At 43.7% G+C, this 17,849-nt stretch overlaps 1 protein-coding gene across 2 annotated transcripts in view; it reads left to right on the top strand.

Annotated features, from left to right (window-relative positions):
• LOC147609391 (uncharacterized) overlaps positions 1 to 17,849 on the top strand; it is a 106,306-nt gene that overhangs the window by 36,553 nt on the left and 51,904 nt on the right. For both annotated transcript variants that reach the window (XM_086787517.1, XM_086787518.1), the window contains exons 4-8: positions 15,933 to 16,079; positions 16,184 to 16,272; positions 16,358 to 16,450; positions 16,987 to 17,113; positions 17,231 to 17,295. In XM_086787517.1, coding sequence (XP_086643643.1) covers positions 15,933 to 16,079; positions 16,184 to 16,272; positions 16,358 to 16,450; positions 16,987 to 17,113; positions 17,231 to 17,295 — 521 coding nt within the window. The remainder of the gene's footprint in view (positions 1 to 15,932; positions 16,080 to 16,183; positions 16,273 to 16,357; positions 16,451 to 16,986; positions 17,114 to 17,230; positions 17,296 to 17,849) is intronic.

Genomic DNA, 17,849 nt, shown 5'->3' with positions numbered 1-17,849 from the left:
GAGGAACATAAAGTATGCAGGTTGCACAAAGCATTGTATGGGTAAAGCGAGCTCCAAGAGCTTGGTATGATAAGATACATGCTCATCTAACCAGCCAAGGTTATGAGAATAGTCCAGCTGAAAGCACATTGTATGTGAAGAAAACCGATGCCGATATTCTCAGTCATCTTGTATGTAGATGACATGCTCATTACAGGTACAAGGAAAGCACAAATTTCAGATTTCAAAGCTGATTTGAAAGCTGAATTTGATATGTCAGATTTGGGGCCTTTACACTACTATCTCGGCATACAGTTTATGCATACAGATGATGGCATTGTTATGGAGCAAACTAAGTACATAAAAAGTTTGCTGAAAAGGTTTCACATGGATGAAAGGAAGCCTATTTCTACTCCGGTAGAACCAGGTGTACGGCTTACTATGCATGATATTGGAGAGCCTTTTGAGGCCGGCATTTACAGCCAGGCAGTGGGATGCCTCATTTTTCATTTACTTGTGTAACACGAGGCCAGACATATCTTTTGGAGTGTCTTTGTTGAGCAAATTCATGCACAGCCCAGGCACAAAGCATTGGCAAGCAGTCAAACGCATTTTTCGTTATCTTAAGGGTACCCTGGATCTTGGTTTTTTCTATCCCAGGGGGGGCAGCTTGCAGCTTTATGCATACAGTGATTCAGATTGGGCTGGTGATTATGATACCATGCAATCCACTAGTGGGAATTGTTTTTTTCTTGGCAGTTCATGCATATCTTGGTTGAGTAAAAAGCAACCCATTGTTGCTACATCTACTTGTGAGGCTGAGTACAGGGCAGTCTTTACAGCTATTGTAGATTGTGTATGGTTGAGGAGACTATTGGCTGATCTTTGTGAGTGTTAGCAGACACCCACCACCATTCTCACTGATAGCCGGAGTGCTATGGCTGTGGCACGAAATCCAGTATTTCATGCACGTACCAAGCACATAGAGATTCATTATCACTATGTCAGAGAGAGGCTACATGCAGGGGAGATCAGTTTATCTTATTGCCCTACACAGGATAATGTTGCAGATCTATTCACAAAGGCTTTACCTCGAGAAAAGTTTGAAGCTTTCCGCAAAGCTTTGGGCTTACTCTTATACAGCGAGTGATCTGCTACCTTGTACAGGTTCACACTTCCACTACAGGGGGGATTTGTTGGCATATGCTCACTTATGGTAGTGCTATGTGTGAACAGGGCCTAACCAAGGGCACTTTTTCCAATGTGGTTTTTCCCCTTGGACATCAAGTGTGAAAGGACACTCTTAACATAGAATATTTTGTACTTCTATATTATATGGATGTGGCACACATGCAAGTGTTGACTTGCATTTTGTGGATACCACACTTTTGGCTCTCTCTCTCTCTCTCTCTCTCTCTCTCATTTCTGTGTGTGAGCTTCTCTACCGTGCACCTAACCCTAATGTGCAGGTTTGTGTGTGTGAGTGTGTGAGTCCAACACCCAACAAGCCATGCGGTCGGCTTGCTACAGCTGGCCGACTAGCATACTGAGGTACTATAAAAGGGATGGCTCCCTTTTCCCTTAGATCATCTCATTTTTCAGCTTCTGCAGTGGTCGGCAGCATCTACAGGACCTCCCTCATGCTGCTCCACATGATGTACTACCTTTTCTGGTGATATTCAGCAGTGATCTTCTTTTCTCCTTTATGCTTGCTGTCCATATACAGTGTTGTACGTTCTTGCAACATTTCTTTGTGGGTATTTGTCAAATCCCCATAGGATCTCCTCGTAGAACACTCTTGGTACGAGACTCGAAACCTGCAAACAAACCAAACAAACAAGAAGGGGGTGCAGGCTTGACTTACCTCCTAACCACGATAGCCGTGGGCAAGCCTACAGACTTGGCTGTCCCCACACGGAGCCACGCGTTGAGCTAACTAGATGGACGTACCGACCAATCTCTACCTCGTGACGTCCCATACCGCCACGAAGCTACCCTCGTGGGCCTCAAGACTGCTGCTAGATCTAGCCAATCTAGGGCTTTTCTCCGACGCCTGTCCACCCAACCTCAACACTGGATGTGCGTGTAGCACACGGTAGATACACACTGTGCACATGACAGTATCACAGTATAGTACCCATTCTTTCAGGGAATTGAATGGCAAATTTTGCTAAAACTGCTTGGAAAGACCTGAGTCACCCCTAACCTGTCTGTGGAATCCTTTCACACCATCTTCGTCGTTCTTGAACCTCTGAACCTCTTGAGGCGATGTTGGAGAAAACTTTCGTCTTCTTATGTGGAAGAGAACTCCCTGTTGTTGCCATTTGAAGCCCAAAACTCCATTTACTCCTTTGATGATGGATGTCATTCTTCTTTTGTCGGGACTGAGGTCAACTGCAGGAGTTGAATCCTTTGACCCAAAGACCTATCTACTACGGGAATTGAATGGCAAATTTTGCTAAAACTGCTTGGAAATACTTGAGTCACTCCTAACCTGTCTGTGGAATCCGTTCACACACCATCTCCATCGTTCCTGAACCTCCGAACCTCCTAAGGCGATGTTGGAGAAAACTTCCGTCTTCTTATGTGGAAGAGAACTCCCTGTTGTTGCGAGTTGAAGCCCAAAACTCCATTTACTCCTTTGATGATCGATGTCATTCTTCCCCAGAGAACTCATGGGCAAAACCTGTATGCCTTGCAGATGCAAGACACTACACTGACTGCTAGGATATTTACTATGTTGATGCAAGCCTTGTGCAATCCTAGATGTTGTGTAAGAATGGAGATGGATGGGTTACTGATGCATGCCTAAGGGAAAAACTCTAAGGGTGGCCTGCACGATCTTGAGAACTAGATTTAACTGAGCGGAAGCGACTAACTCTAAGGGTGGCCTGCAAGATCTTGAGAACTAGATTTAACTGAGCGGAAGCGACTAACATGATGACTTATTGAATGACATGAAAATTATCCAAGGCTGGTTACCTTGTAACGCTCTGATACCAATGTGAATGTGAGGATAGATCGTAGTAATCACAACCTTAGGCTACACTAAACTTCACTTAATCATGCTTAAGAGAGAAGACAAAGTTGTCAATGCAATGCAATGCAGCTATATTAAAATGAATGGTTACAATGAAGATCTATAAATAGATCTATGATGCTGTCCTAGATGAAGATCCTTCTCGGGATGAGAGGGGTAGGCTGAATGCTGATGATGAGGACTGAATGTTCCTTGCTCCAATGTTGAGGTTCACCACTTGAATGCTGGCTTCCCTCTATGGAGGAGGTAGGAGATGGACTGGATGTTGAATATGCTGTCTATACTGCTGATCTGCTTCTCTCTAGCTCCATGGATGGAAAACGCTGAGGAGAGATGAGATCTGATGCTGCCTGTATGCTGTACTGTACACCTTGTCTCCTAGGAAGGAAAACGCTGAAGAGATCCATATGATCCTGCTGAAGTGATGTGATTGCTTATATATGGGTGACTACTGCTGGTCGAGTAGCTAATTGCAGTCGGCTGCCTTCAACAACCTCAGGACTTGCAATAAATGCATTTAAAGGCTGTCGGCTACTGTTAAATTGGTGTCGGCTGGTGCTAACAGCCCCATTCTGATGCTATAACTGCTCTAAATGCTGATGATGCCTAATGTGCTGGTGTTGGTGCTAAACAGCCCCAAACATATGTTTGCATATGCTAAAAAATGCCTGAATAATGCTTACATGTCTTGCTTGATGTTTATGGATGCTTGATGATGCCATGTCACTTCTACACCTGGTGGGTGTGCAGTTGACATTCCCCTCTGCTAAATTGTTGCCAGGTGGTATACCTGTCAACCTTTCAACTCCTTTGCTGATCCTCCTCCACTGAAACCACTGCTCCTTTTCTTCTTCTATCAGGACTGAGGTCGACTGCAGGAGTTGAATCCTTTGAGCCAAAGACTTGTCTAACATGGGAACTGAATGTAGGCATATGCTCACTTATGGTAGTGCTATGTGTGAACAGGGCTTAACCAAGGGCACTGTTTCCCATGTGGTTTTTCCCCTTGGATATCAAGTGTGAAAGGACACTCTACATATAATATTTTGTACTTCTATATTATATGGATGTGGCACACATGCAAGAGTTGACTTGCATTTTGTGGCTACCACACTTTTGGCTCTCTCTCTCTCTCTCTCTCTCTCTCTCTCTCTCTCTCTCTCTCTCTCATTTCTATGTGTGAGCTTCTCCATCCTGCACCTAACCCTAATGTGCAGGTTTGTGTGTGTGAGTGTGTGAGTTCAACACCAACAATTGGTATCAGAGCTTCAGTCCATGCCCCGCTGGAAGTTCAGACTTGGCCCTGTAGCTAACTGCGGATTTTCGTCGGACAGATCCGTGGCCTGTGGATTTCCGTCGAAAATCCAATTTTCGTCCGTCGCTTGGCTTCCGGCGCCCAACTTTGTCCACCTAGCTGGCGCTCTTAGTGCGCCGCCGCCGCCGTCGCCGCCCGGCCGGCGCTCTAACTACGCAGACAGCCGCCGCTGGCCAGTCCCGCCCACCCAGCCGGCGCTCTTAGTGCGCAGCCAGCCGCCGCCCGGTCGGCGCTCTTACTGCGCCGACAGCCGCCGCCGCGCCGGCTGCGCTACTGGCCAGGTCTCTGCCGCCACCGGGTTCTTGGCGCAGCTGCTCCTGCTAGCGTCGCCTCCGCCTAGCCTGTCGGCTCTGTGCGCTACCGCCTCCCCGCCCGTTGACTCTGTGCTACAGCTCCGGCGGGGCTGCCCTGCCGCTCAGACCACCGTGCCACCGTTGGCAGTGCATGTGGACCTGCACTAGCTTGTCATGACATCTTCACCTGCGCGCCTGGCTGCTGGTACTCAAATGCTGGCCTCTGCATGCCTATGCCACTCTTCTCCACGTCTGTGTGCTCCCCGACTGACACCTGCAATACACGTCTGTACCATCCGTACTGTCCTCGCCTACACGTACTCTTTATACAGATTTTTATTCACATGCAAATACAAATTTTTCAACCATTTCAGGGCAGGTCAGATTCAAACAAAATTCTAGGGGTTTGCCAAAAGTTACCCTTTGCCAGAAAAATTGCAGGTGGTGCCATTCATATTGTTTGGTTTGGAATTTGGGGGTTTTCCAAATTGAGGTCAAAATCAGCAAATTGAGCCTCTTTCAGTTGCAAAAATTTGGGGTTTTTGTGAATATTGGCCAATTAACTGAAATTTGGTGCAAGTGTAAACCTGCACCAAATTGTCCAACTACACATTGTGTAATTGGACAATTTGGTGCAGGTTTACACTTGCTTCAGTTTGCAGGCAAACATTTGCAGAGGACATTTGGTTGCCTGGTAGTGCACATTGGTGTTTGGTTTGCTTGCAGGTATATTTTGTTGACATGGCTCAAAATGCTACAGATGTATTTGGTGTGCTCACCTAGGAGGACAAGTTGGATGGATCTAACTACTCTCTCTGGAGTTTCATGATCCGTAATTTGCTGGTAGCCAAAGGGCTTTGGGGCAGGTGATGACACACCCCCACTTACCATACAGCCAGCCACGCCTCAAAGGGGAGGTGCTCAAAGAGCTCCTGATGTAGAACTTGCTCCCACACACAAGAGCAAAAGAGATGGGACTCTAGGGATGCACAGGCCATGTCATTGATAGCCCTTTCCATGTCAGTGAAAAGGACTATTATTCCGCACATTCGTTCTTGCAAGACATCGAAGCTTGCATGGGACACATTGGAAGCAATGTATCAGGTACGCAACGAGGCAAGAGTTGCCTACTTGAAGAGGCAATTGGATCTTCTTTCTATGGATGAGGGTGACTCCATGGTAGATCATCTCACCAAAGTGTGAGATTTGTAGGAACAATTGCTTAACATTGATGAGGTTATCATGTATGTGGTCCAATGCAGACACTTTCATAGGGGGGCATCTTTACTTCGTCACATTCATTGATGACTACTCCAGGTTTGCTTGGGTTTACCCTTTGAAAGAAGCGAAAGCAGAGGTGTTTCATGCTTTCGACACTTTGTAGCAATGGCTGAAAATATGTGTGGATGTAAAGTCCAAACACTCCGCTCAGATAGAGGTGGAGAAAACATGTCAAATGCATTCAAGGATTATATGTTTCAAAAGGGCATCAAACACCAATGTACTGTCCCTTACACACCGCAGCAGAATGGTGTAGCTGAAAGGAAAAATAGATCTCTCATGGAGATGGCAAGATGCATGGTAAAAGCACAAAAGTTGCCTCACAATTTTTGGATGGAAGCCATAATGTGTGCAACTCATGTGTTGAAGAGTTGTCCAACAAAAGCTTTGAAAACCATAACACCATTTGAGGCTTGTATAGCCGAAAGCCAACAGTGGATTATATGCGTACATTTGGGTGTTTGGCATATGCACATGTGCCAGAACAACTCCGAACAAAGCTAGATGACAAAGCAATGAAATGCATTTTTGTGGGCTACAGCAATGAGAGCAAAGGATACCGTCTTTATAATCCAACTACACGAAGGATTTTTGTCAGTAGAGATGTGGTATTTGCTGAAAATTCAGAACAGCCCATGTACAGCTTGTATTAAAGTAATGATACAGGCATATAGGACATGTTTGATGGACTATTACCCATTGCAATTAGGGGGGATTCAGATCAGCCAGCCCCTACACAAGAAAATCCTCATGTAGAACATGTGGAACAGCCAGCCATTCAGCCCCCTTCTATGGAAGAAGTGGAAGATCTTGTCAGGGAAGAGCAAAGAGCCATAGACACAGCCAAGTTAGTGCCAAGATGGTTGCTGAAAACTTTGAAAGAAAGCAAACTTGCAGCTCCACTCACAGGTAGAACAAGGGCTAGTTCCAGCCATGCTTTGAATATACATCGTGGGGAGTCTGCATTAGCAATGGGTGGTCTCTTTGATTCAGAAGAGCCTTCTTGTTATGAAGAAGCACATGAGAATGAGCATTGGGTGCAAGCTATGCAAGCTGTAATCTCTTCTATCATGAAGAACAATACTTGGGATCTTGTGGAATTGCCTAAAGGCAAGCATGTCATTGGAACAAAGTGGGTGTACAAAGTCAAAAGGAAGTCTGATGGTACTATTGATAGGTACAAAGCAAGACTTGTGGCTAAAGGCTACTCCCAAAAGAAGGGAATAGATTATGAAGAGACTTTTGCTCCTACTTCGAGAATAACCACAATGAGATCAGTGATTGCATTGGTTGCACACAAAGGATGGAAAGTGCATCAATTGGACATCAAAACTGCATTCTTAATGGGGGATTTACAGGAGGAAGTATATGTAAATCAGCCCATTGGTTTTGTAGTTCATGGTGAGGAACATAAAGTATGGAGGTTACACAAAGCATTGTATGGGTTAAAGCAAGCTCCAAGAGCTTGGTATGATAAGATACATGCTCATCTAACCAGCCACGGTTATGTGAATAGTCCAGCTGAAAGCACATTGTATGTGAAGAAAACGGGTGCCGATATTCTCATAGTCATCTTGTATGTCGATGACATGCTCATTACAGGTACTAGCAAAGCGCAAATTTCAGATTTGAAAGTTGATTTGAAAGCTGAATTTGATATGTCAGATTTGGGGCCTTTACACTACTATCTCGGCATACAGTTTATGCATACAGATGATGGCATTGTTATGCAGCAAACTAAGTACATAAAAAGTTTGCCAAAAAGGTTTCACATGGATGAATGTAAGCCCATTTTTACTCCAATAGAACTAGGTGTACGGCTTACTATGCATGATATTGGAGAGCCTTTTGAGGCCGGCATTTATAGCTAGGCAGTGGGATGTCTCATTTACTTGTGTAACACGAGGCCATTTATGTATACAAAAAGATACATTTAACTATATTTTCTCTTAAAAATTAAATAAAAATCTTCATTAATTTCTTTGCACTAGAAATTATACGTTCCTTATTTAAATATTTGAACTTCAATATGGTGGGAATTCCTCTTTCATCATAAAAAATTGTCTATACAAAAAGATAAATTTAACTGAAATCTTTCATAAAATATACATTATTTTAGCATTCTATCTTTTTTTCTCTAAATCATTGAAATACATGGATTTCCAATGTCATGGGGATTACTCTTTTAACATAAAAATAAATTACTAGAAATTTCTCTTTTTCTAAATTTACTAATTATGCATAAACGTAAAAATCAAATTTTTCATGATTATAATGAGAATCATTCAATTAATCTAGGATGATAATTCCTAGAATATGGTAGGAAGTCCTCTTTCCATATCATGAATGAAAATGTTTTGTGTGTTTATTGTACAAAAATTTTGTCATAGCTCCGTTGCTATTATTGATAATTCTCAATTTAATTGAAAGAATGAAGTTTAATATTATTGATATGATTAGAATGACCACTAATTGGATCATTATCCAATTATGGATTGATTCATAATTTCTCTATGAAATAAATATCATAAAAGCATTAAAAAGTCATTATTTTGACCTCCAATTAGACAAGCATAGAAATTACTTTTGGATTAGAGAAATGCTTCATGGTGGGAAGCTTCATTTGGATTGAGAATAGGTCATAGGAATGACCTTTCTTTAGGAGGAGAGAGAGAAATGCTTAAAAACCATTAAAATTAAGCATAAATGAAAATTTATGTGTTTCTTTATTACAATTCATAAAAGAACTTCAATAGTAATCAAAAGCCATTTAAATTAAAGCTTCTCAAGCTTGAGACGGGTTGAGAAGAGAAGCATGTGGAGTTTTAATAAGAAAAAGACAATAATCCACACTTTATCTTCTAATTTACTTGATTCTTTGATCATAGTAGAGGTGCCCAACCAATCAATTGGTTTGGTATGTTGTAGGAGTCACCAAGGAAGATCGAAGAGAGAGAGAAGCTCCAATCTCTTCAATTTTGTAGAAGTTTTTAGAGGATAATAGAAATTAAGCTTAGTTTAGAGTAATACCGACGTAGTTTAGTTCACAGATAATAATACAAAGGAATGAGGGTCTATTTATAGGAGAGGGAGGCCACTAACTGAGTCCAACTGAGTTCTAGAATTTTTTAGCTTCAGTTTGGTTGAATTTGGACAAGATTTGGACCAGTTTGGCTCCTTTTTTGATTTGGTTTGATTTAGGAGAGAGGAGAGATAAAAATATCCTATTATTTTAGAGTTTTAAACTCATCCAAGTATGTGAAGTAGGCGCCTCCTTGAAGGTCTCTCTTTTCCTTACACGTGTCAAAAATGAATGATTACTCCAAAATATCTCATTTTTTTATTAATACTTCATAATTTTTAACTAATAAACTTAGTACTTGGTCAACTCTCATCGTACGTGGGCATTTACTCATTTTTGGGTATTTTCTTTTATTCTTTGGATTTATCTTGTCTCAACACTTGGATTAATCTTATAGGTCCATAAGAACCTTAATTGGACCATAATCAATTTTTTTCGAAAATCTGGACCCTAAGGCTAAGGTCTTCTGAATCAATTGTAATTAATTCCAATTGCACCTTGGAAAATCTATTTTGATTTTTTGTTTCAAGGAAACATTTTTTTGATATTTGTAGAATTTATTTATCCAAAAAATATCTCAATTTTGATTTACCACTCTCTAGAACTTTTTATCTCACTAGGCAAAACAAGGAAAAATGATATTTTCTTGTATTCAGAAACATAGAATGATTACAAGGGATTGAAGTAGAGGCTTATTTGATATTCAGGCTGAGAAGAAAGCTTACACGGGTGATGATGGCTCTAATCCATCGGTAATGAAGCGGCTGTGGACGAGGTCCTGTGGTAAGTGTGGGCGTCTCGCTCGACAAAGTGCTATGGCTCTGTCAAGAAAGGACGTCTATGTTTTGTATGACTCTCTGAGGGAGTAGTGGAGGTCCTAGTCGTATCTATCGGGGTGGTCCTGGCCCTGAAAAAATCTGTCATGGCTTGCTGCCGGCGTGGATCCTGGTGTGCTGTCCTGGCTTGTAGGAGAGCCTCTCGATGGCGTCTGAGCTCCAATAAGGAAAGCCCCAAACACCTCTGATCCTCAAACTCCATCACATGTCGTAATGGTCCAAAACCCTCTCGAAAGAGACACCAGTATCTCCCTCGTATCTCATAGTACACAGTATATCGGCATATGTAGTGCTCCTCTGACTCCATTTCCTGGTGACAGTGTGTCACGTGCATCCGGCATTGGGATGCCACGTAGACATATCTGTACAGAAGGTGCATGACTTGGGATGGTAAACTGGTCGCATGCGAGCCCAGTCCGGGATGAGTCAGCCAAGGATCCATCCGAGTCGTCGGAGGTCAGGTGTGCATTGTCCTGCACATGAGACCAAGGTCAGGTGTGCACTGTCCTGCACATGAAACAGTGCCAGTTCGCGTTGTGAGTCTCCCTCTGGAATGATGTTAGTGATTCTGTGTACTGGATGCTAGATCATTATGTAGGTAGTTAGGGTTTGCTTTTAGGAAAAGGGGCCAGCCCATAGGGCTACCCCGAGTCTTTGTGTGGGCATGGGGATAGTGTAAAACCACCCCCATGAGGGCCAGGAAGGCCTTGGCTGAATCCACTAGCCATGGAGGCTGTAGGATAGCCCTAAGGGCATGCCAGGGGCAGCCGACAGCACATCTAGCATTATCATGGCTGTAGGGCAAGTGTGGGGCAGCCCACACAGGCTGCCCAGCCCTCAAAACAGAAGGGATTCAGTACCCAGATCTGTGGAGAATCATGCGCCTAGTGTCCAGCCATCAAGGGAAATGATGCGCAGATTTTATGTGATTTATTCAGCATTTAATGCTGATTTTACAATCGTGGGACAGAATTAGAACTGGCCGCCTGGATTAATGCTGGCCGACTGCTATTAATTGGGAGTATAAATAGGTGAGCCCACAAGTCATTGTGTTATCTCATAATTCACGCTCAAGCAACCAAAGGGCTAGGACAGCCAAGGGCTTGCTAATGCCAAGGGGTGAAGGACTGCAGGTCAAGGGCAGAGATTTCTCAGCCAAGAAAGGTCAAGATTTTTGTATTGTCTTTTCAGATTTACATCATTCTAATAAAGGAAATACACCATTCGTGGTGGGGGCCCTACAGAGGGCATTTGGGATCCAATACTGTGTCCTCTCCTCTCCCCCCCTCTCTATTTTTTGCACATCTTCATTCAGTTTTGTGCGTTAATTCTGTCGCGAAAAGTGTGCTGATTTCTGAGCATTGAAGTTACCGATCTCCCCCAAAGCTTCTGCACGTTACACATAGATGACAAATGCGGTCTTCTGGCTTCATCCCCTCATATCTGCTAGTCTCTACCCGTAGTTGATGTGATGAAGTGCAGATCTGTCCAATGGCAATGCGAATGCCATGTGAGAGATGGGTGTCCATGTATGTAGACCGTGTCACAAAGCCATCTGGGGAGAGATGTAGAAAATGGTCTTGATAGTGGGCCATCTTCGTGCCTAGTGGTAGGGAGGGGCTGGACCATGTCCTTTCTGTATCTAGCCTCACGATGTCCATCCTGGTCACCCTATTCTGCTCAGAGCGACTAAGGTCCAAGAAGGGGCAATCCAGGCTGTAATCAAATGGAGGGAGTGCATCAATCGTCATGCCATGTAATCTCAGCCAGGTACACGTGGGTGTACCAACATTGTGTATCGTCGTCTGCTGCTAACTGCTTGGAAGAGATAAGTGCTAGGTGTGGGTATCTTGGTCTGGGGAGCTCCCATATCCTCTGCAAAAATGTCACTGATTGGAACAGGGCTTCGGTAACCACTGGTGCGGCTCCTATCTTTGCTCTGACAATCTCATGAGGTACCGATGGTTTGCTCCGAATCATGTGTGTGATCATAGTCACCAGTGGTTTCTCTAGTACATGCCATCCATCATAGAAATCTCTCTCTGGTCCCGACCTGGCCGACAAGTGGCTCCCTCCTCGTGTGGTAAGAGGCTGGTTCTCCATATGGGTGAGCCATATGAGAGTGTAGGTGTGATCAATGTGTCAAACAACCAGAGTTTGGTGGGCGGCTTGAAACCGGCCTTCAGAAAGCAAAGGGCGGTGAAACAAACACTCGCACATAAAACACTTCAACGCCATTGAGGACCTAGAAAAGGAAAACAAACAAAGGGAGCTAGAGTGCTCCTACAAATAGTACACGGACACCGATTGGCCCCAAATCGCAGTGGCGCCTCTTGCGGTATTTCTTTAATTGATTATAAGAGCTTTGACCACAATATAAGGCTGGGAACTCAGCGGTCACAGTAGAACTCCTAAAGCCTGCAAAGAACCTGCATCATGGCTTCTTGTCCACTCGGCATCCACAAACAAGTCCAGCCATTGTTCACATCCCAAAGACTCTCTCACATTGAGTCTGCATACAGAAGCTTTCTCCCATAATCAAGGCTGCCACAACTATCCATAGCCTCTCACACTATGAACAGCATCACACCTTGACACATCCAGTGCTTCTGCATCACAACACAGACTCCCAAACTGTCTCTCAAAAGAGAACTCGTATCACAGCACAACATACCATACAGTCGACACACCTGTACCAACCCTCTCTACCTTCCAAGGGTACTATCCATCTCTGTCATGGATTCCCTGTCCCCTGTCCAATCAGTAGCAAGGCTGTACCAAACATGTGTCCATTCTTGTACCTTCTGCCTGCATGTGACCTCTCTCCTGGAGAAACCCAAATACATGTTTCCTCGAGAAACCTACGACCTGTTTCCACATGAAACCCTTAGGCCTGTTTCCCTTTGAAACTTCTGTCTTGTTTCCATATAGAACCATTCATGGCACCATTCAACAACAGTGCCAACAACGGCATACATCTAGTTACCTGTTCCCTCATGAAACATCTGGAAACATAGAGATGCCCATAACTGTAGGTCCCTCTGTTCCTTTCTAGCAGGAAGAAAACAATCTGCTCCATGAGCACGCAGCCATGCGAGCTTGCATCACTACCATGCCAAGAAACATAACCAAGTGACCTGTACTTGCAGCCATAAACCCAAGCACATAGCTGAATTTGCAGCCAAACAAAAACAGTCCATAAACAGTCCCGAACCCAAAGCAAAGAGAAGCTGAAAGTTCCATCAGTTGAACGCCATCGACATGATGTCTATGTTCATGAAAAACCAGCCCTTGTCCTCCTTTATGTCCAGAGAAACCAGCCCTTGTCCACCTTTATGTCCAGAGAAACCAGCCCCCTGTCTTCTGCAAAAACACGCCCCCTCCAAAAAAGCACCAGTGCTATTGGGCGTTTCATAACAAGCAAGAGAGGGAAAGAAGCGCATCTTCCAAGAGCTAGAGAGAGAGAGAAAAGGAAGGCATGTGTCTCTGTTCTGTAGCACAGCACAGCAGCCAGCCCGTTACTCTCCCAAAAGCATGCCGGTGGAGATATTCAGCTGCGCCTACAACTTCTGAAGCACAGCCTGCCTGCTGCCCTTTCCAACAAGCCAAAGCGATTCAGCTGCTCAGACCCGCCTGTACCTGCTGGACAGAACTGTCCCTGTCCGCCTGCATGTACCTGTTCGTACAGATCTGCATCTGCACAGTAGGCGCCTGAACCTGCAGCACCCGTACCAATCTGTACAAGCCCTTTTCACAGCTACTGTACGGTACCGCTATCCTCCACGCAGCCAACCAGCCTGTTTTCTCTTCTCCTCCACGCAGCCAACTTCTACGACCTCTCCCCAAAAGCCAGAGAGAGAGAGGCGCACTTTTTCCCAAAAGTAGAATAGCCTCTAAATATTACCTAGGGGCCTCCAAAGGTTTGAAAACCTTTATAACATTAATTTTTTGGCCACCAAAGGTTATAAAACCTTTTTATTTAATGTCTCTTTGCCCCCTTTTACACATGGGGTTGTCCACACATGGGCTTACTTTTTGACTCCAACCTGATGCCATTCACACTGACTTTGGTCCTATATCTAGACCCACACCCAAGAGGGAGTGAATGAACAAAACGATGAGCAAACATGCCTATTTATAGGCCTTGAAGTGACCATGTGGAGTGAATGAACAAAACCATGAGCAAACATGCCTATTTATAGGCCTTGAAGTGACCATGTGGAGTGAATGAACAAAACGATGAGCAAACATGCCTATTTATAGGCCTTGAAGTGACCATGTGAACTGGCTGACTGCTGGTCGGCTAGCTCCTGGACATAATTAAACGTATGTTGCAGCCGACTGGATCCTCTTCTTCTGTGTACTAGCCGACAGCCACCATGTCCGCTACTGGTCAACTTTCCTTGCCAAAACAACATACAATGCTCCAAATCTGTGTTTCTAATGAGTCTTTATCATGTTGCCTCCAGGATTAGCCCTGAGATTACCATGTACATGTGTGTGCACTTGACATCCCCCTCTGCTAAACTTGATGACGGGATTCCAATCTGCTTCTTGGATGACTGTCATCATCCCATTCTATTGTTGGAGTCCCTCTGTCATCCTTCCTACCCTGGCAACCTTTTCACTGAATACCCGGCCCGGTCTCCAAATCCACTCTGAAGAAGATCTATGCATCTGTTCCATCCAGTCCCCAATCCGTTCTTGCCCTGTCTCTGAACACCGTCTTGGTCTTCATTCTTGAGAAATGAGTCTGGCACTCTCACTCCACCTCTTGGAGGATCATCCTCCCTTGGAACTGTTGCCCGAAAGCCTTTCCTGGCTCACAGGATTGTCATCCCCTTTGGGCTTTGTGGAACACCACCGACCAAGCTCTTGGGAGTTCTTCCTGGTCTTGTGTTCCTTGCCTTGGGCCTCTTTACCTGTGCACTTTACTGTACCTTGGATTTGTACACCTTCATATGGGACTGGTCACTGAATCAGTGTAGCCTTGCTGAGCCTGATGCTCTGATACCAACGTTACATGCAGAAGCTCTGAGAGTCTGCTTTCAGCCCTAAACACCATCTAGAACATGCTGATGCAAAAACGCAAACAGAAGGGAGAGTAGAGAGAGAGAGAGAGAGATAGCTGGAAATTCAGTATATCATATGATACAAAAAGGTACATAAATCCTTGCAGCCATGGGCTGCCTTCTGGAAAAGGTAGAAAACCCTAACTCTGGTCCTATATCTAGACCCATGGGCTGCCTGGAGCCTCTTGAGTGTGTGCCTAGAATATTGGGTAAGGCAGCAGAATCCGGTGACCATGTCTTCAAAAGTTTGATGCATCTATCAAGGCAAGCATCGACAACGATGATAGTAGTATATCATGACTTCCTCTGTTAGGCCTAAATTCATGTTGAAGCAAAGAATCTGTGTGTCGTAGCCTTGACATGTTTCCTTTCATTGGGTTGATAAGAAATGCTTATATCAGCTGCTTGGTATGGTGCCCAAGCTGCTTAAAACTTGCTTGAGCTTGAAATTAGGGTTTCCAGCCTGATTTGTGTCTTGCAGTTCCTATGACAAACTTGCATCTATGTCTGGTGCACGGTTTTTGGCTTAACAAGCAGTTTGTTTGCTTGGGCTCACAATATGCTCAGTGCTCATCAAAATGCTTATGAACTGTGCATTTTGTAGAAGTATGTCCATGTGGCACCCTAGTTAGTGGGTGCACGTGACAGCTTAAAGAAGCTACAAATAGATAGCATACATGCTGAAGTTTATGACAGGCATGAAAGAATTGCAAATATCAGTAGTCTCGTTTGCAAATATTAGTCTTTTGCGGACAGCATCACTTGGTTACTTGGGGTTTAAATCATGCATCTATTCTTATTCAGCCTATATGTTTTATCCTGCATGCATTTATGTGCATAGATGTGCTTGGCTATATTCCAATCTTTTGAAGGTATATAAACATGCATGAATGTGCTTTTAATCATGTGTGCATCTGTGCATGTATGTATGTGATTGCGCAGCTACATTAAGATTCAGTGCTGATTTTTCTCCTCAATGATTTGTTGAATAGTTGAAACACTAGTGTCACAAACACTCTAATGATTTTCAACAGGAGGCGCTGAAGCGGAGGTTGAATGCAAGAATACAATATGCAAAGTTTTTGCAAGAGACTGTCAAGGAAATGGCCAAGGAGATCAAGACAACGAGAAGTGGGGAGGTTCAGAGAACTGCAGAAGACCTTGACCAGTTCATGAACAAGGCAATACCTTGTCTTGAATGCTTTTAAAAATCCAAAAGGGGCTAAGCCGAACTGCTTTCTGCAGTGTTGTTCTTGTGTACTGACTTCCTATGAACATCCAACAGGTTCGCAGGGGAGAGATTGTGTCCAACGATGAGATTCTAGGTTTTGCTAAGCTGTTCAATGATGAGCTCACGTTGGACAACATAAGCAGGTGCAATCAAGCATTTGAAACTTATTGATGACCTTCCAGATTTCATTTCTTTTATCTGACATACATTGTGTTGTGCAAATGATAGGCCAAGACTTGTTAGTATGTGCAAGTACATGGGAATCAAGGCTTATGGGACTGATGCATACCTTCGCCACATGCTGCGTTCTAAACTATCTTGGTATATTGTTTCACTTGTTTTAAGTTGCACACAACATTACATTAAGAAAAAACAGCAAAGTAGATGTCATATTATTATTCTTCATATTCTTAGTGGGCATGATGTGGAGCTTGCCAATTGTTTGTGTTTTTTTTTCTCTGGAATTTGGATTTATGCAGCTTTTTTTTTGTTCTGTAAGCTTTGAATGCTCCTTGTCTTGTGCTATGGTATCCTAACAGTTTTAGTTAGTGGAGTTCCTCTTGTCTATATACGTAAAAAATGGTGATGCATTCAACTCGAGTGAAAGTCACATGCCCAACTTAGTGGTGCAAATTTTTGTCTGCTTACAGTTGTAAGTCAAAAAGTGCCTTGTGCTCTTTGTAGCGTTTGTTTGTAAGTGGGGACTGCATGCATTTGCTTTAAATGCAGTTTGCATTCACTCAAAGACGCTGTTCCTGTATATACAAACGATGTAATCAATATTTTTCTGTTAAGAGTTAAGAGTGTCTGGACAAAGGTGAGAATTGAGCTTACCATGATTCTCTGATTTGGATCAGGATAAAAAATGATGACAGAATGATCCAGGCTGAAGGTGTCGAGTCTCTTTCAGAAGCAGAGCTGCGGGCAGCATGCAGGGAACGAGGAATGTTGGGTCTTCTTTCGGTGGAACAAATGAGGCAACAGGTGGGTTCAACCCTTTTCTGTGTGGAAGCAGGAAGCATTTCTAGGCGATGATTTATCTGACTCAGATTTTGTCAATAAGTTAGGTTTTAATGCTGTTTTCTGAAATGTTTTTTGCAGTTGAAAGATTGGCTTGATCTTTCATTAAATTATTCTGTTCCTTCCTCCTTGCTGCTTCTCTCGAGGTTTGTCTTTGGACATTCAACTTTTGTCAGTACATAGAAGACAGTTCATTGAAGAGAATTTTGAACAATGAGAAATGTTTGGAGCCTGAACAATCTAGCTGCATTACCTCCTCCTAACACTTTTCAAGTTCTTGTGGGAAATAACCTGAACTTGAGGTTGCAATGAAACAATGTGCAAGGCACAAGTCAGGTTTTGATTGCCTGCAAGTGAAAAAGTAGTGCAAGGATACAAGTGAGGGGGACATGGCAAGTTACTCCCAGCTACTGCTGTGTTATGAGGGCTTTGGTATGGGGAGCAGTCTGCTTAATATTGCACTTAGGAGCTGAGGTTATTTTACCTCTATAGCGGCAGCCAGTTGCTGGCTACTCTTGTCGAGAGCAAACTAGGGATGGTGTAGAGAGTAACCTGCTTTTCAAAGTATAATACATACTGAGGGTGCTCTTCCTTTTTGCTTCATGGGTTAAGTTTGAGCAGGTCAATAACCTGATCCTAATTACAATCATTGGTCTCTTTCTAGCTGTCCTAGAGGGAACTTCCCTCTCTCTTTTTGTTG

This window comes from Cibotium barometz, chromosome 51 (assembly GCF_041138505.1).
Source record: "Cibotium barometz isolate CiBa-2024 chromosome 51, ASM4113850v1, whole genome shotgun sequence".
Taxonomy (NCBI): domain Eukaryota; kingdom Viridiplantae; phylum Streptophyta; class Polypodiopsida; order Cyatheales; family Cibotiaceae; genus Cibotium; species Cibotium barometz.
Note: the sequence above shows the minus strand (reverse complement) of the source record. Positions and strands in the feature narration are given on the sequence as shown.